The sequence below is a fragment of the Montipora foliosa genome, chromosome 8, assembly GCF_036669935.1.
Source record: "Montipora foliosa isolate CH-2021 chromosome 8, ASM3666993v2, whole genome shotgun sequence".
NCBI lineage: Eukaryota > Metazoa > Cnidaria > Anthozoa > Scleractinia > Acroporidae > Montipora > Montipora foliosa.
Window position 1 is genome coordinate 21,970,372 of NC_090876.1, and position 20,000 is coordinate 21,990,371.

Here is a 20,000-nt window from a genome sequence, read left to right on the forward strand (position 1 = left end):
GGTCACTGCGCACATTTTGCTTTTTTCATCACTTGTATAATTTACTTTGCTGTTTTATCTCTTTACTCTTTTAATGTAGTTTAATGTAGAAATATTTGTAAATAGTGCAAAAGAATAAAAACTGAAACTGAAACTGAACCAAAGCAAAATGAGGTGTCCGCGGAAAAAAAAAACTGTCGTGCCGCTATTCTTTTGTATAGGGTCAAACTACACATCATGTTAAAGCTAATAGATTGCATTATTTGAATAAAGTATTATTTTTGGGGTATTTAATATTGCCTTTTAGTTTTCAGGCCTCAAACTCACAACGACCGAGTCTCCTGCATCTCAGTGACAGATGTTGCATCTCATGTTGAATTTTTGATATGTTAAGAATTGAAGGAAATATCGCGCACCAAAGTCCAAACTCTCATCGCATACTTAATTTGGGCAGAAAACGTGCTATAAAATCAGTCTCCGACGACAAACGGCAAATTACTCACACAGTACAACATGTATTTGGCGTACGAAAATCATCTATTAGAACTGAAAATTTGCAAGCCATATCTTAAAACACGTTGGGACAGGAGGTCCGAGAATTCTTAATTTCGGCGTCAAAATAAAGCCCTAAAAAAACGAGCCTAAAGATTTTGCGTACAGTTCACGGTCTGCTCAAAACTCTGTTCCCCACTTCAAAGCCAATTATGCTGTGCCAAACAGCATTCGGGCACATGCTAAGGTAGTAGATCGCACGTAAAAGCTGTCAATTGACAACCAATCCTTTCACATGTGATTGACATCATATGTCAATCATTTTTCGATCGCAGATTATGATGGAAAACAAAGAAATGCGACTTTTTTGTTGTTTTCTTTTTTTCGGGAAAATATACTTCACAGCCCACCAATTCAAGATTTGCAAAAACAAGAAATTTGAGTGAAACTCTCAAATTTACCTTTACCGAGACCTTAAACTCCGAATAACAAAGACAAGAAAGGTACACATCTAACCTTCGCAGGTTAGTAAAGTCAGTAAAGGTATTTGATATTATCAGAAATATAACGTTCAAATATCTAAAGTGGCTGTGTAATGTTCATAGTTCCTAATGTGTAAATACTGTGTACATGTATATTCAAGGCACATTCGTCAATCTCTGTATAAAATATACGTCTGCCAAAAGCTCTAACGTAGCGAAGGTCGTAAGCTTTTCAACTGCACAAAAAAAATAATCTGCGTCTAAAGAGGAATTATAACGTTCGTAAAATAAATATAAACTATTTGCAAAGTAAAGTACATTGAAAGAAGTGAACTAGTGATATGTACCTTCATAAACCTCTACCCTCAGGGTATTCCAAGCATGTTGAGAAATTGGATGAAACCGAATATATCTTGCAAATACTGTTACTGGCAACGTTTCCTGGTCAATGTAGTTGTTGTCGCCTTGTCTGGTAAATATCTAAATCAATCAATCAATCAAGCAAGCAATGAATTACTCAATATATCGTTAAAAATAATTGTTTAGGGATAAACTTCTGCAAAGTGCAGTTGTGGCATAGACAACATCTGGATAGGACATAGGACGATTTTGGGACGGAGTTGATGCATGTCGTGATACAGGTACCTCTTGTGTCTGCCATAAGTATTTTTATCCGCCTAAAATACCTGCCTTCCCGAATAAAATTGCAATTTTTGTTTTGCCATATATTGCGATTTCCTAAATCCAAATGTTCCACACTCTCGCAATTTACAAAGGACTAAAATGTAATGAGAAATGTTTTTACCAGCTCAAAAATTTACCAAAAAAATAACAGTGAAGTCACCCCTCGTGTTAAACTCACCACTTGCGTTCCATTTTCATATGTGGAAGTACTCCAACATGCTCCATCGGACGAGAAAGAGAGGTAAAAGTCGATAACCCACTCATTACCGTCAACATCGCCTTGAGTCTCCACAGCACAGACTTGAACAGTCCTTTCAAAGTCTATCTGGAGCCAATCAGAAACGCCAGATGATAATCTCGCTGCCCAGCCACCGCCTCTCGTATCATTGAGACGACCGTAATGGGGTAACCAACGACTGGAATAATACGAGGAGGCAGTCATCTGATCGTCACTAATTATACTTGGATCAGCCACACCAACAGCATGATGGAAGCAGGCTGTCAAACAAGGATAGATAGAACATTAAAGGTATTACCGTGTCCTAGAAACGACGAATGGGGATATTTATCTTATTAATGGCACCATATAACAGTTGTATAGTCACCCACAAAAAAACTGTAACCTTTGTCTTGTTACAGATGATATCATATTCCAAACGTCGGTGAGTTTTTAATGTTACAATACAGTTTTTTAGGAAACCTTCATATAGAGTTAATCTGGGAATATTTCTGAAATAAAATTTGTGGAGCAAATTACAACTAAGCCCCTTGATATAGCTGAAGAACTAAATCTGCACTTTTTATCCATGGGTGAAAGGGTGGACTCAGAAATTCGAGCATCTGATATAGATCCTGAAACACTTGTTACGGCAATGGCAAAAATGGCAAATTTTTGCCAACAATTTCGAGAAGGAGGAATAAGTTAGATATGTGGTGAAAATGGAAGTTTTATCAAAATCGCTAATAACTTGGAAGCCAATTTAAATGAGCAGGCAAGAATGGCCCCTTGACAAAGCAGCAAATTTGGCGAATGTGGTGAAAATGGCAAGTTTCTCAAAATCGCTTACAACTTAGAAGCCAATGCAAACGAGAAGACAAGAGGGGGGTCCCCTGGCAAGACGGCGAATTTGGCTAATTTGGCGAATGCGGCGAAAATGGCAAGTTTCTCAAAAGCGTTTACAACTTGGAAGCCAATCCAAATGAGCAGGCAAGGGGGGAGGGGAGGGGGGGGGGGCTTGGGAACCCATGCGATTTTTGTCTAATGCTGTTGCATTTGAAATTAATATTCTACAGATTAAAATCATCTTAACTTTACACCCAATACAAACCTCACCGCACAGCTAAAACTAAAACTCACCAACTAAAACTAAAGTCTTACCACCGGGTGACAATCCGCCAAACTACCAATTGATTGCTGACCGTACTAGGCCGCCCTTGGAGGTGGTTCAGAGTATGAAGTTACTCGGTCTTACCATTGATAGCTCCCTATCTTTTAAAGCCCGCATTAAATCTATATGAATAAGGTCAATGTTAAAGTTGCTGCTCTTCGCTTGGTCCACTCTTATTTTTACTTTATATCAATGACTTGCCAAATTGTTCTAAGAAACTATCATTTCGAATCTTTGCTGATGACACAAATATGTTTTACACAAGTGATAAGCTACATCATCTTGAAACTGTCATGAATGAGGAAATGAAATTAGTTTTTGAGTACTGCATCATAAACAAGCTATCCATAAACCTTGTCAAGACTAACTCTATGTTAATCTCATCTTCAAGATCTATTGGAAGTATAAACTTGGTGCATAATATTGAATGCAAAAGTCAAATAAAATACCTAGGTGTCTATATTGATCAAGACCTACATTGGGGACCCCAGATTCAACATATTAATAACAAACTAGCGAAAAATGTAGGCATCATTAACAAATTAAGACATTATGTAGACCTTCATATACTTTAAGGCAGTTGTATTTTTCTTTCATTTACCCATATATATGGTATTACAAGCTGGGGGAGTGCTTGCAAGACCAGGTTATATAAAATTAAATTAAACTGAATAAACGTGTTCGCAGCATGTTGTTTGCTAATAATAATAATAATAATAATAATAATAATAATAATAATAATAATAATAATAATAATAATGATAATAGTAATAATTTATTTTTTTTACAATAAAAAACATAGACACTTTATTTGCATAATAAAAATATTTACAAAAATTAAAATATCTCCAAAAGGTAGGAAGCTGTAAATGTACGAGTAATATAGATATTTCTCTTTTTAAAACTGTTTTAAAACTTCCAAATGAATAAATAAATAATAAAATAAAAATAGAAAAGTCATTTAATATTAGATCTGGCAAGTTCAACGTCCACATCAATGTCTTTAACGTTATTGGTTCTCTTCCTATTTGATCTGGAGCCTCTGAAGCAGAGTAGCGCTGACCTTAAAATAGAGAAAGAAATAATAATAATAATAATAATAATAATAATAATGATAATGATAATGATAATGATAATGATAATGATAATGATAATGATAATGATAATGATAATGATAATGATAATGATAATGATAATGATAATGATAATGATAATGATAATGATAATGATAATGATAATGATAATGATAATGATAATGATAATGATAATAATAATAATAATGTACTTGCTTATTACGCATCTAAAAATCTCGATGCGTTTACAAAAAATATTATATACATATATACATATTATAAGGAAGTAAATCATATTTTAAAGAAAAGTTCAATTAGATGAACTATATGCTTCTTTAAAAAGAAATGTTTTGGGTCTGGTTTTAAAAATTTCAACTGTTACAGAGTTTCTAATATTGTCCGGTATAGAGTTCCAGAGTGTTGCGGCTACGTAGGAAAAGGCACGTTGGCCATAAGTAACTGTATTTATCTTTAGAACATTAAAAAGTAACTTGTCAGACGATCGAAGAGAGCGGGTACGTCGACGAACATCTATAAGTGCAAATAAGTAATCCGGTACCAGACCATTCAAGGACTTGTATACCAGTAACAAAATCTTAAATTGAATTCTACACTCGATGGGTAACCAGCGCAGATTACGTAGTGCATCAGATATATGTTCATATTTCTTTAAAATTCCTGAAATCAGTCGCGCAGCAGAGTTCATTGTTCTCTGTAATTTGTCCAGGTTAGAACGGGTTGCTCCATATAGCAGACTGTTAGCGTAGTCTAAGCGAGATAACACTAGTGCATGGACCAGTTTCTTTAAACTTTCTTGAGAGACATACTTTCTTATACGACCAATGCATGGATTTTATAGACAGCAAAATTTTCTTACAAGTGCCATTGATATGGAATGTCATGTTCATATGTTTACCTAGAATCACTCCGAGGTCTCGCACTTGTTCAGATGGTTTTATGGTAGTATCACCAGATATCAGGAACTGGAGAGGAGGACTAAGTATGATTTTTGATCAAGAGTGAAGTTAGATGCATTACTTCAGTCTTTGTTGGGTTACATAGAAGAAAGTTGTCTGTATTCCATTTGATGATATCTTCTACACAGCAGCTAAGTATATCCAGTTCTGATGACGGCTTTTTTGGGTTGACGGCTATGTATAGTTGTGTATCGTCGGCATAAAACATACAATCCAAGCCATGTCTAGAGATGACATCTTGTAAAGGAGCCATATACAATACAAACAGAAGTGGCCCGAGTATCGACCCCTGCAGACACCAAATTCCAGTTGCCTCAAGGAAGATGACACTTCACCGATGACAACTTTTTGAGAGCGATTAGTAAGATTCGATCGAAACCATTGTAGTACACTTCCAGTAAAACCAAAATAGGACTTTAGACGAGACAGCAGAATTTGATGATCAAGAGTGTCAAATGCCGCCGAGAGATCGAGTAAAACAAGTATCGCATCAGAGTAGTCATCAATAGCACTTAAGATATCATTAGTGACTTTAATCATAGCCGTTTCAGTGGAGTGGTACTGACGGTAAGCTGATTGTAATGTAGGGAACAGCTTAGCATCTCCTAGGTAAGCATGTACTTGGCTTGCAATGATTTTTTCAATGACTTTGCTTACGAAGGCTATATTAGCTATAGGTCGATAGTTTGAGTATAATTTTTTGTCCAGATCATTCTTTTTGAACTTTGGTTTGACCTGCGAGATCTTCAGCTGAATCGGGAAGGTACCGCTAGACAGAGATGATATTATTATTGATTGCATAGCAGGTAGTAGTAAATTAAGATGGTTCTTAACCACATGAGTCGGTATAGGGTCCAGAGAACATGTTTTCGATGGCATAGACCTGATGACTTTCTCAGTTGAGTAAATGGCAAGATTGCAGACATGGTATCTTTCGTTTGACTAGCTGGATGTAGCTTTTCGATTTCATTGCGTATACCTCGGATCTTGTTGATGAAGTACGTATTAAATTCATCGGCGAGAACTTCTCGGGAGTTATGTGTTGGTAGTATGTTTTTGCTGGTCTTAAACAGGCTGTTAACAAGGCAGAATAGTCTGTTACGATCTGCACCTCTAGCAATCTGTTGTAGCGTTCACATTCCTCGATGTACATCTGTTTGTTAACTGTAAGTTTCGTCTTTCTGAATTTCCGCTCAGCTCTACGTTTCTCTCACTTGGCTTCACGTAGGTCTTCGTTGTACCAAGGGGCGCATGGACGATAGTTTACCACTCTAGGTTGAACAGGAGCAAGGTTGTCGTAGATGTCCTTTAAAGTCGAATTATAGATATCAACCATTTCGTCGATGTCCGCTTTAACTGAGAGATCTTCGTTAGCTAATGACTCTTTCAGGGTGGCTATAAATACATCGCCGTTAAGTTGCTTGGTAGATCTGAACGTGAGGGGTATTTTAGAGAGTGGTGGTCGTGGACAGTTAAGTTTACATGTCACTACTGGATGGTCAGAAAAGACGTCATTGAGTATGCGTACATCGGTGACCAAGTTGCTGTTGTGTTGTGTTATAATTAGATCTAATGTATGGCCTTTCCGGTGAGTAGAACCCAGTACATGTTGAGATAAATTAGCAGAGTCAAGTATGTCCATGAATTTAATGGTATCACAGTTTGTGGTGTCATCAAGATGAAAATTGAAGTCACCGGCAATGGGTAGTGGCTGTTCCTGCTGCGACATTAGTTCCAATAAATCGTGGAATTCAGTAAAGAACATAGATGTTGTTAGTTTATTTTTCTTCGATGGTGGGGACCGGTAGATAACGATAAGGCGCGTGTTAAGTTTGCCTGACACAACATTTAGGTTGATATGCTCGAATGATTTGAAAAAGTTGTTTTGAGTAGAACACACCGACACCACCGCCTTTGCCACTTTCCCCTGGGACGTGCCCGAATTAATAGGTCTTGAGCGTATTTAAAATTTCGGTAATGCTGCTGTCGTCGGTAATTTTACCAAGCCAACTTTCAGTGATAGCAGGGACAATGATGTGCCATACTTCAGTCTCTTAGAACTTCTTTCACTTGGAAACATTTACAAATTCAAAATTCAAAGTAGCCCTTTTCATATATAAAATAATTAATAACACAGCAAACGTCCCCACGATATTCAAAGTTACTCTTACCCAAGCCTCCGAGGTTCAAAATTACAACACTAGATTTGTATCGAACCATAATCTTTATCGGCTAAGGATACGAAATAGTTAAGGAGCTGCCACTTTTGCTTTTGCTGAATCTAAAATCTGGGAAAACATTCCCTCTAAATTAAAAACACTCCCTTATAATAGCTTCTATAAGCAATACAAACTGTACCTTTGAAGTACCCAATGAATAATATTTGATATCTGCCGTCACTGTCAATAATCGTTTCTTTTTTTTTTTTTTTTTTCGGTATATGAAATTGTATGTAAGAAGATATGCATTTTTAATTTTCCTTTCTCCGTTACGCATTGCTTGGATGTTTATGTAAATGTCTTTGTACGCCAATTTTTTACACGTGGCAGTGACCAACTCGAAAGCTTAAGCCCCTTTGGTCACTGCGTACATTTCACCTTTGATTATTTATGTAATTTGTTGTTTCCTTTTTTTCCTTCTTATTTTTGTAATCTATAATAATCACTTTGCTGTAACCTCTTGAAATAGTGCAAAAATAAAAGTTCACAAAAAAAGAATCACAAAATCACAATTACCTCCAGAAGCGATCGTTAATATTTACAAGGCCTTTATCTTGCCACACTTTGAATATTGTGCTCCGGTTTTAGTTGGGTTATCATCTGGTCTTTCTAATAAGATGGAGCTTACAAATCACTACGCTATTACATCTCTTATGAAAATGTCCAAGCCATCTTCATATAGTGACCCACTTACCCATGTTGACCTAAAGACCCTAGAGCATCCAAGCTATTCTCATGCTCTAACTTTTCTTTAAAAATGTGTGTAGAATATGGGACCGATTAGTAATATTAGGAGATATTCATATTTCGTAATAATGAATACGACCTTAGAGGCTTTAACAATCTACATCAACCTGCGTATAACAGTAGATTTATGCACAGGTCATATCTTTACATTACCTCAAGATTTTATAATAATATTAATTTGACTACTGGAGTTAAATGTCTCCAAGTCCCCAGGTCCCCGAGTCCCCGAGGCCCGTGTCGCCGCGTCCCCAACCCACTTTTCGACACAGCCCACAAATAGCGATCTACATTTCAAAATGACGCTCCGAGGTGAACTGACAAGCTTTCGTGAATAACAAGACGTGAATTTTCTTTCTCCTGTAGTGAATTCTAAGCGATGCTGTCTTTTGTGACAGTGCCAAGCCCTGGCTCATTATGGTTGGGTCTTCGAAAGAAAGCCAATCTGATCGACGGCACGCAGTGATATTACGTTCTTGCTACAAATTAAGCTACACTACTCCGGGCAGGCTGTCGTAGATGTAACTTTTTGCGGACGAAACTCGCTATACCAGGCAAGCTGCGTTGATATTACTTTTTGTAAGCAACAAACTCTTCGAAGAACGTTTGTGTAATGAGTGTTATCAGCATCATTCAACAATGCTACATAGCATTCCATCGCTTAAAAATGATTTCCACATGCATTGGTATTCTGGAATGGTATGGTATTTTATCTATCCACATTATACGGATCTTTTAAAACGTGAACGTGCCAAATAACTATAAATCCGTACATATTAAGACATAAAATAAATAAGTATAATGAAATAAACAAGGGGAAAACTAGCTATATAAAAATCCAAACTATGTACAAAAGTTACAATAACTTAGGGACTTGAGGACTTGGGGACTTAGGGACGTGGGGAAGTGGGAACTCGGGGACTGGGGTACGTGGCGACGCAATTTTTACCATTTGTTCAACTTTTCGTCATATTTCACAAAATCCTCGTTTGTTGATCGTAACTGCATTGTACCCCGGTTTTAACTTTCTCGTTTGTACAATGTGGAACAAAGGTGTAGTAAATACATATAGACTTTATTTGGTGTCTTATACATTGTACATCGACAACCCTCCAAATAAATTTACAATTTGACAATTTTCTAATCTTAAGACTTAACTACGTTTTTTGTCGAGTCTCCTAGCAGTCATGTATATGCTTTGCAATTATTTTCTGTAACTCCACATTATTACTGGGGGGTGGGGGAGGGGGGAGGGTTAATAGTAGCAAAAATGTATTTTCTGTCGACATTTTCACAATTGGGATTTTGAATTCTTTATATAAGCATTTAAACATAGATTTCCTTTTTTCTTGGCAAACTGGACAGGAGACTAAAAAGTGTTTTTCATCTTCCGCTTCCCTCTTACACAAAGGGCAGATTCTTTCGTTCGGTTTCTCATGTGGTCTTATGTAACGCCCTTTTTCTATTGCCAATCTATGATTACTAAGTCGCAGTTTTGTCATGGTGGTTCTGTGCCGGATGTTGGTGACCTGGTGAAGGTAATCCTCGCATCTGTAATTATCTATTGTTTTTGACTTTACGGTAGATTCGCATTTTGTTGCTTTGATTGGGATCTTTCCATAGGTCATTTATTCATCTCGCTGAACCACCAATTAGCTTTGTCTAATAATGCTGAACATTCCTACATCTGAAAAATGTGCTTTTTCCCAAAGATTTCCTAAATCTATATGATATAAAGAGTTTTTGATTTTTTGACTCCAAAGAGCCTTATCTTTAATCCATTTTATGTCATTATAAGCCACTTGAGATAATTTGTAACAATTATTCTCTTCGCTGTTTCGGCCCTGCAAGCATTATTGTTGCAATATTTATTCACACAATAGCCATTTTAAACATTTATTCTGAACAAGTTCTTCTGGGTCCGTATCGAGTTTGCCATTACAGTCAATTACCCCAGATTTCACTATCATACATGATTATGGGGGATATTAATGCATCAAATAGCTTAATTGTGAGTTTGATGTTCTCACTGAAGTGATTTCCCATCTCTTTCCGAAGCTTAAACAGGGCTTTAAGGCTAGCTTTTTTTCAATTCTTGCCTTGCAAGGGTGAAATTTCCATAATGGCACAATGTCAGCCCTAGATACCGATAGCACTTTGCATTTTCCAATTTGTTCATTCCATACCTAAACGAATAGTTATTTAGAGATTTTCCACTGTTGTTGAATATCATGACTTTGGTTTTGTCTAGGTTCACGTTTAGGTCTACCTTTTCACAGAATGATTTCAACTTGTTGAGAATTCTTTGTAAGTCCTTTGCGGCGGATCTGGCAAAAACGACTAAATCATCTGCATACAACAAACAATTCGTGGGCCGTTCTCTTAGCACGACTTCAGTTGTTGAGGCTATGTTTAGCATTTCAGGTAAATCACTCAGATAGATATTAAACAGGTTGGGTGACAGCATGCATCCTTGCTTCCTACCGTTATGCATCCTTCACACACGTCTCTTTAGAAAATCCTTCCCTGCTTTTATGTTTAATATATTGTCTATGCCTGGAGCTTTGTTCGTCTTCAATTTACATATTGCAGTGCCAAATTCTTCCTTCGATATTAAATAGTCTAGTGGGCCTGTCTCGTTTTCTTTGGATTTCCTGAAGGCCTCCTTCTCTGAACAGTTGTTTTGAGGCCCCTGATTCTGTTGCTTAAAATATTTGTAAAACTCTTCCGCTCTTACCGTCTCCACTCTTTCTGTTTTTCTTTTTCTAAGATTAAACATGGAGCCAATCTGTTTCCAAGTGTCTTTGGAATTCCGGTAATCGGTGTCCGCTATTTTTTTTACTAAGATACAAGCATTTTGAAATTCTTCTTTTTCTCAGGTAGGAGTGTTCTCAATTGAATATTATCAGGGTTGTGGGAAATTTGTTTCCCAAGTAATTTTAGGTTTCACATTCCTGGTCCTTTGCTTATAACTGTTTTTGTTTTTGAGACTTCAGACCAGCTGTTTTGCATGCCTCAACTGCGTTTGGCTTACTAATTCGGTCGCTATGTTAACATTGTCATGTAATGAGGCTTCCTCCAACTTGGATTGAAATTCCTGTGATTCCAAAATCCTTTTTAATTTGTCCTTCAAATTCATGTTCCACCATAGTCTATTGTGTTCAGTAAGATTGGAACTGGATGACGAACCAATAGAATCTGATCTGGCCGGATTGGCTTTTATCGCATATGAAATATGGCAGTGGTCTGAGAGATGAGGCTTTAGAGGATTAATAATAAAATATTGTACATTTCTTAAAATGTTTTTGGAAGCTATGACGTAATCAACAACGCTGCTATCATTGTAGTGGAAGCAGCTCTTTTTACCATCTAGATCACCAACAATCCTTCCGTTTAGAATTCGCAAGTTTAGAGCAGTTCAAGTTTCTAATAAGCTTAGACCTCTAGGATTTATGGTGCCTGAGTCTTGCGACTGCCTTATGAATTGTATTCATTATATCGACTCAATCGATATAATGAATACAACATAATGAAGTAAGCTTAAGCTCACATGATGATGTAAAAAAAAATCTCTTCGACGATCTATTTGTCATTTTTTGGAGCAAGGCTAGTTTCTAAAATATCCTTCTCCGAAGCAACTTCTGGAAGTTAGAAATTCAGATCACTTATCTTTTTTGCTTGCATCTTTCCCACTTAAAAAGAGCGTTAAACATGGCCGATCAGACATCACATGACCGGTTTTTATTTAGAAACAACAAAAATTTGCATACTACTTACCAGCTCCTTCGTCGCTCTTAATTTCGTTTTGTTCGTTCGATCTTTTACGATCCTTTGAAAATGACGAAAACTCCTTCTTCGCTGTGCAATGGTAATTTTTCCATTTGTTTTTGACTTTTTAAACCGTGCGGTTCTCTTGACTCACCGGGGTAACAGTCTCTGGCTATTTCCTCCCAATTTTTTCTTGTTCGTGATCCTGTTAGTTAACTTGGACCGGATGATTTCGAGATTTTTGCGTACCCTCTCTATAATAATTACCGTTATTTCGTTTACTGATTTTTTTCTTTCTCTTCCCCCCTCAATTTCATTTTCCGTCATTTTTCTCGCTTTCCTTTCACCTTTTTTTCAGCGCGCACTGGGACATTTTTCGCGCCAAAATTTTTGAAATACGTAAAAGAATACGTTTTGTCAATAACTTAACTATAAAACATTGCGATAGGACAAAAGTTAAAACCATCACGATTAGGGAAACAGACTTGAAACATCGGTACACAGAAAGTCCACAAACGCGAGCCTGCTCCTTCACTATCACAGTCATGTGGACAAACGATACAAAAGGTGTTTTCTTTCCATAATGATCAACCGCGCTTATCGCCTGTCATCGACTCCTAACGCGTTTTCCCAGGAATGCGACAAGCTTCGAACTACCTTTCTAAACCTGGATTATCCTGTAAATTTGATCAAATCTTCGATTAACGAATTTCTGCACAATATTGACAATATTAGTGCGCCTGATGAAGAAAGTGATGGCACCTCTAATATCGTGGTACCACTACCTTTCAAAGATCAGAAATCAGTCAAAAGAGAAATGCAAAATCTGAGCGCAAAAATTGGAGTGCAAATCAAGCCTGTCTTTCAGTCTAAGAAGATCAGCCAAGTCTTCTCCCCGAAAGAGCAAAAACCCCCAATTGTAAACGATCAGTGCGTGTTCTATAAATTTCAATGTGATCTCTGCGACACAGATTATGTCGAGTACACAACCCGACACTTGCACCAACGCATTGGCGAGCATAAATATTCTGCAATTGGAAGACATTTGGAAGACCATGGCCTATCGAGGTCCGATTTGAAGGACAAACAATTCTCTGTTTTGAGAAAATGTAGATCGAAGTTTGACTGCTTAATATTTGAGATGTTTATTAACGAGCTAAAACCTGGGCTAAATACCCAGAAGGACTAAGTTCGTGCTAAATTGTTTACTTGACACTGCGTGCAAATATTTTCTCGCATTTAATACCGCTTGATTTTATTCTCTAAGGATTTGTTTTGTATATTTATATTCAATTAACTCTCTCTTATTCATTTTGACTTGAAAATGACGTTAAGTGAATGCGAAACGTCATCGCTTTTTAAACTTTTTAAACTTTTCAAAAGTTTTTAACAGTTTTTTAGAGTTTTTAACCGTGATGGTTTTAACTTTTGTCCTATCGGAATGTTTTACAGTGAAGTTATTGACAAATGTTTGAAAAACTCGTTAAATCTGTTTTTATTCTCACTAATCTAGGATAAGTTAATCAAGGGATAAATCTGCTTTCAGGAACGCTCTTCTAATCCTAGATTAGTTATCCTAAGGATAAGAAATTTAATCGCTGTTTAACCTCTAATCTTGGGATAGCTTAATCGGCTTTCCAGGAACCGGGGCCAGGTTTTTAACTTCAGAAAAAGATCTGTTTTGTCGTATCAACGTGTGAGCCAAAGGGCCTCTGCTGGCACGACTTCTGGGTGACCCCTTAAATGGTCTTAATGACCCCCGACTTGAAAAAAATTGACTGGAACGCTGCAGTTCAATACCACCCAACTCAGTCCCCTCTGTTTTTGAGTAATAGCATATATGTTGTTTGTTTCAGTAAATTTTTCACTGGAAAAGGTTTCTGTGAAAAAAAAAACAACAACAAAAGCACGGTTTCTTGCCATCATTTGACAGGGATGCTTCACTGTTTCGCGAGTAAACACGTCACGGTAACTTGATCACGGCGCCCGCTGAGATCGATGTTGCGATTTACTTGTGCAGCCAAAAGTACAATAACAAAATTAAATGTTACACACTCAAATCAAATCGGGAAAAGTTTCATTAAAGCACAAGATCCGTACTTTAAATTACTCTCCCAGCACATGGTTTTTCACTCTGTCGAGCTCCCAGCATACATTGCGGTTCATGAGCTTACAGTCACACCCTCAACATAACATGTCACGCAGCCTACACACTTCCCCACCAAAATGAAAGTGTTCTTCAAGATATTACAAACTATTTATCACAGTTCTCTACAGCCATGCTGTAGATGTTGCTTAATCTTTGTCTCCTTTAGCATCTTGCGCCTTTCTTTGGAATGTTCAGATCTTAGATGAAGTTCCTCTCATGCCCTCTAGTAGTGGGAAAGTTGTAAACAGCATGGCCACACGCAAAAATAAAGGGGCGCTCGAGGGTGAATAGCTGCCGTCGCTGGGGCTTGGATGGCACTGTGGATTTCCCAGGGAGTTGTAAATCAGGATCTGCGGCGGTCTCCTCTGGCACTGGGGTCGAGTCCTCACGTCCTGCTCAGCAATGTCCTCCTCCTCTGATTGTTCAGTTTCGTCATTTCCGGCACTCCCTTCATTTGCAAGTTGCGTTTCGTCTGATGGCCCTTTGGTGACCTCCGTAGTCGCTTGATTCTCGTCTGAGTCTGAAGGCAATTCCTGTTCTGGAGACACTGGCTTTGAAGCTCTTACTTCAGTAGGTATCTCTTCCACAAAGTCCACACGGCCGAAATCATCTTCTTCTTCTCACGAGCTCTGCAATTGATTTCCCGATATAGACAAAGGTTGTTTCTCTGCTGTTGTTTTTTGGGGTCGTGTATCAAATCCCAGGTTCGGGGCACCTAACTCTAAAGCGTCACAAGGCAGTAGTAAAAGCACTCTCGTGCCGCCACCCCCACTCTCAGGCTTAACTTTGTAAACTGGACTTTGGTCTCCCATTCGATCAACTACAACGTGGATAACGTGCTCCCAGTGGGATCGCAGGTTTCCAAGTCCACCGCACTCGGTTAAGTTCCTAACTAGCATCTTATCTCCTGGCTGGAGAACTCCACCCAAGACTCTATTGTTGTAATATTCGTGGTACAAAGTCACTGTAAAATTTTTCAGCCACCGTTCGTGCTGTCTTGTTTCGGGTTGGGTATTCCTGTGCAAGCCTTGTGAAGTGATCGACTATCAGCAAAGTGTATTCAAATCCCCTGAAACCATCTCAAAAGGGGCAGTCGTCGTGATGCTCTCCATTGGTGCTCTAGGGAGGATTTGAGGTTTCTTGTGCTGGATTCAGCGACATTTGTTAGCAATGAAGTGCTCGATTTCCTCTTGCATGTAAGGCCAATAAAACCTGGATCTCTCGAAGTCCACCACTCGGTCTGCCCCCAGGTGACCCATTTGAATGCGGAGCTCCTGGTAAACCAGCAGCTTAAACTTTGTGGGTAATACTAGTTGTAATCGACTCTTCGTTTGGCGCCACAGAATCCCGTACGCTGATATGTGCTGTTTATTACAAGCTCTTAAGCAATAAGATGTTGTACACGAGTCTCCTTTTTTCGCTCTCCTCCTGATCGTGGGATCGTTTCTTGTATACTAAGATTCGTGAAATATCGGGGTCTTCCCGCTGAGCTCTTTGTATTTCTTCTGAAGTAAGTTGTCGGAAAACTAAATCTGTGACGACTGGTTCTGCGTGGACAATGCCAACGCTTGCTGAGACTGCTGTCACCCAGGGTGTAGCTTCTTCTTTCTGATGGATCACTGCTTGTATCTTGTATTGTTGCAGAGATGGCGTACTTTTCCATTTCTGCAGTACAGGCTTCCGTGTATTCGCTCGGATCTTATGGCGGGCGGGCTGGTACATGTGCGTCAATGTTAGATTTACCAGGCCGATACTTGATATTAAAATTAAAATCTGCCAGTTCTGCAACCCACCAATGCCCCACTGCGGACAACTTGGCTGGCGATTGCACGTACGTAAGTGGATTGTTCTCAGTGTAGACAGGGAAGGAGGTGGAGTAGTACAAGTAATCACGAAACGTCTCAGTTACTACCCATTTGAGGGCAAGAAATTCCAATTTCCCCGCGTGCATGTGATAGTTTTTCTCTGATGGAGTTAGTGTCCCAGAGGCATAACCTAAAAGTCTCAACTTTTCCTCCTGTTCTTGATACAATACAGCTCCAAGTCCCTCTTGGGAGGCGTCTGTATCAAGCACAAATGATTGTGTAAAGTAGGGAAATGCCATCACTGGAGGAGAAGTCAGTCGATGGAGAAGCATGTCAAGCCTCTGCTGATGTTCCTATGTCCATGTTACCCTACGATTACTAGCCAATGGATCCGGGCCAGCCATGAGATCATATTGGGGTTTAGCTATGCTTGCGAGATCCTTGATGTATTGTCTGTAGTAGCTCAAGAACTCCAGCAATTTACGTACATCACCCACTGTTGCTGGTTTCTGTTTCGCTAAGTTGTGTACAGCGGCCGTGTCCGCTGGGTCTAGAGAGTAGCCATCGCCAGAGACAACCCGCCCAAATGTCTAACTTGTCGTTGGAAAAACGTGCACTTTGATAGCTTTAACTTTATCCCATGTTCCTGTAGTGGACGCAGAACTCTCTCCACAGAGGGGCTTGGGGATTGACATATAGTTCTTCTGTACTGGCTCATTGTCCTTTAGCTAGATTTCAAGCTCCAAATTTTCAACACAGCCAACATCATCGTCGGTTCTTGCAAAAGCACCAGCTTCTTGTCGTAGCATTTCGCGGACAATCAATTGGTCATTTTCTTGTAGCTGACTCAAGTCAACTGGTGGCTCCCATTCATCTTGTTCGTGACCTTGATGTGAGGTAGCTTCGGAGTAAGGTTTCTCCTCTCTGCGGGTGCAATTTTGGTCGGGGGGAGTTGGAATTGGTAAAACTGACTTAACCATGTGTACTCGACCTAGTTCTGTTCTACGCTTTAGCAAAATGTTTCTGTCTGTATTGTTGCTGACCAAGATGGTCATGTGACTGGGTGTTCCCGGAGGTATTTTAGTGAGTTCCTCACCTAATTTCAATCCGTCTGGGAGCTAGCTGTCTTCCTTAGGCTCAAATATCATTGGCATTCTCTCTGGAACAGGCCCGAAGTGAATTTGACAGTTAACTTTCGTTGCCTCTCTTTTTGGCAGTATAACATCTCTCTTTCCAACTTTGACAGCTGTGGTACCAGTATCCTGTGATCTTGACTGGATGAGATTGACCAGAGCACCTACGTGGGTATGATGAACTGAAGGGAATGACTGCTGATTGATGTTATTTATAGCTTGAGAGTTTTCACTATGTTGAATGAGAACTTCTTCTATAACATTGAAGCCAATGATAATAATAATAATAATAATACTAATAATAATAATAATAATAATAAACTTGTATAGCGCCGATATCAATATAGCTATTTTCATCAGCGCTTAAAACATGAAACTACATAAAACCTACTAAAACACATCAATAAAATTACGAAAAAGCTTTCTGAAATGAAAATGTCTTGAGTGCCTTTTTAAAAGATGCTACAGAGGGGCTACTCCTAATCGCATAGGGCAGTAACCGTAGTTGAGGAGCAGCAACAGCAAAAGATCGATCTCCTAAAGTTGTTAAGGTCTTAAATTTCGCAGGGTTTCGTAGCAGTCCATCACAGTCGGAGCGTAACTTGTATTTACATGCTTCTTTAAGATTAATAAGTTCCTGGAGATGAAAAGGCGCTAAGCCGTTGATAGCCTTATACGTTAACAGTAATATCTTAAAGTCAATTCGAAATTTAACGGGCAGCCAGTGCAGATTATACAGCAGCGGTCTTACATGGCAGTACTTGGATTCCTGAAAAATTAACCTAGCCGCAGCATTTTGGACCCTCTGCAGCTAATTAAGCTGGTAGGTTTGCAGGCCATAGAGCAAGCTGTTGCTATAATCGACGCGGCTTCAGACAAATGCGTGAATAAGCGTCTCAGTGGACCGCCTAGAAAGATATTTCCTAATTCTTCTTATATTATACAAGTAATAAAAAGCATTTGAGCAAGTATTATTTACATGAGAATTCATTGATTCAGAAAGAGTCGAGTCTAACCATACCCCCAGATTCTTAACTACTCTATTGGTCTAATTACACTGTTAACACTGTTAACCTTGGATCGGGTACTCTTGTTCCTTTTGTCCCACCAGTACTGGAACTGTCAGTTCATCAGCAGTTGTGTCGTCTCCAGCCAACTTAAACCTGACCTCGATCCACCCGTCGAATGGAATATCTTTCCCATTTATTGCTTCCAGATTTAACTCTTCTCCAGCTCCCAACAACTCTTCAACATTTCTTAACACCTCCCAGCGGTAAGTAAGTTTGTTGCCATTTCCTTGCCACAACACAGACCTGAGAGCCTGCCTATCCATAGTGCCTCCACCTCCTTTCCCTGAATTTGGCATTTTACCATGTACTTCCGTCCCACGACTTTTGTCAGTCCAGCCTGCTGTCTTGGCGTTAAGTGGCAGGGGAACGTCGCGTTCAAATCATCATCAGCAACTTCAGCTGTTTTCTGTTTGTCAAGTTCCATGCAAACTGGTCTGTGCACATTTCTGTGTTTTACTTGACATCCCTTTCAACAATATCTACTGGTTTTACAAGCTCCGCAGCGGTTAAGTGGTACACAGTCTGTTCCTTGTTTTCCACACTGAACGCAACGGGACTGATTTTCTTGCCCGGTCACACTCTGTCCCATGAGCGTGACCTCTGACCGTTTCCCTGAAATTCTGCTGGAGAGCGTCGGCTAAACTGGGCAGTACACTCGAGCACATAATGGCCACTAGCCCCACTCCTGAAACAATGGTTACAAAGCCATCCATTACCACTTTGTTGGCAGGTCCTGCACAGTGGAGGTTGTCTCATCGGCTGTTGTGTGGGGGGTTTTTGAACTTGGGGTGGGACCCGAACTCTCTTTTTGACAGCAGCCACTTCTGCCTTAAGCTCCCTTAGTTCTTTCATAAGGGCTTACTCCACCTCAGTATTCTTTTTTGCCTGCTTGTCCCCTCCTTCTTGCGGAACAGCATTCTCCTTGGGAGTTAGCTGTCAACTAAATTTCTGTGATCGCTTCATCTCGTTACTGAAAGACACATTGAGTTTTTCGAATAGTTCTTCATCGCTCGTAGTTTTCTTGTCCAGGTAAGGCTTCATTTCGATCTTAATATTCTCATTTTGCAGGCCAAGCGAAAAGCTATGGGCAAACATGCCATGTACTAAAGTAGGATCATATTTCAGTTCCGAATCACTCTCTTGAGATGCAAACAAGATTTTTTGTTTCAAATCGAGAAGGCGGATCAAGAACTCTTGAGGTTTTTCCTTTGGCTGCTGGACAGTTGAGCTCAACTGATTTTATAGTTCAGTTGCTGTTCTCTCCTGATAATGCGAACGCATGATTCTCCTCAATTTGGCCAGTGTTAAATCCGCCTTGCCCTCCAAATAACGTCTTAAGCTTAACGCGGGATTTTTGGCTTTAACTACAACTTCTTTAATTTCATCCTCTGTATAATCATTCTTTAACTCATTCTCAAGTTGAAGTACTAGCGAGGAAAAACTCAACCGATCCTTCTGCGACACGTCGCCAATCTGGCCCGAAATCTTGAAGTCAAGTTTGAATTTGGAAATTGATACTGTGGGTTTTTGCTCTACTTTGGCGGTCACCTTATTGTTTTCAGGGGCCTCCGGCGGTTCGGTTTTCTCTTTCGGTACACTTTATTTTTCTTGCAAGCTTAGAGACAACGATAACCCTTTCAGCTTCTCATAATCTAGTTCCTCCTTTTCAAGATATTTATTTAAAGCTCGGATAAAGACTAACCTTCCCTAGCACTCAGACGGCAAAGTAATTTTCAGCCCACTACAAACTTCTTTAAGCTTTCCTCGCTCAAGGTACACAACGCGGCTTGAATTTCGATCTGTAGACTCTCGATATCCGCCATACTTCAAACAAATAAATCTTTTGTACTCACCAATAGTACACTTCACGTCGCAATTAGTCCGCCTTCGACAGCCGTTGACCACAACCCAACTCACGCTCGACAAATTAACCAAACGTGCCAAACCACTTTGTCCTTCACAATTCCTGGAGGCTCTTCGCTGATGAAAAGCTTCTTTGGTTCAGTCCTGGCAGGGTCGCCAATGTTACAAAACTCA

The 20,000-nt window shown here is 39.3% G+C and overlaps 1 protein-coding gene across 3 annotated transcripts in view; it reads right to left on the minus strand.

The window, feature by feature from the left end:
* The window catches only part of LOC137968002 (lactadherin-like), a 122,756-nt gene that overhangs the window by 73,977 nt on the left and 28,779 nt on the right, over window positions 1-20,000 (minus strand). For all 3 annotated transcript variants that reach the window (XM_068814610.1, XM_068814613.1, XM_068814612.1), the window contains exons 3-4: window positions 1,816-2,135; window positions 1,301-1,433 (exon numbers count right to left, since the gene is read on the minus strand). In XM_068814610.1, the coding sequence (XP_068670711.1) occupies window positions 1,301-1,433; window positions 1,816-2,135 (453 nt within the window). The remainder of the gene's footprint in view (window positions 1-1,300; window positions 1,434-1,815; window positions 2,136-20,000) is intronic.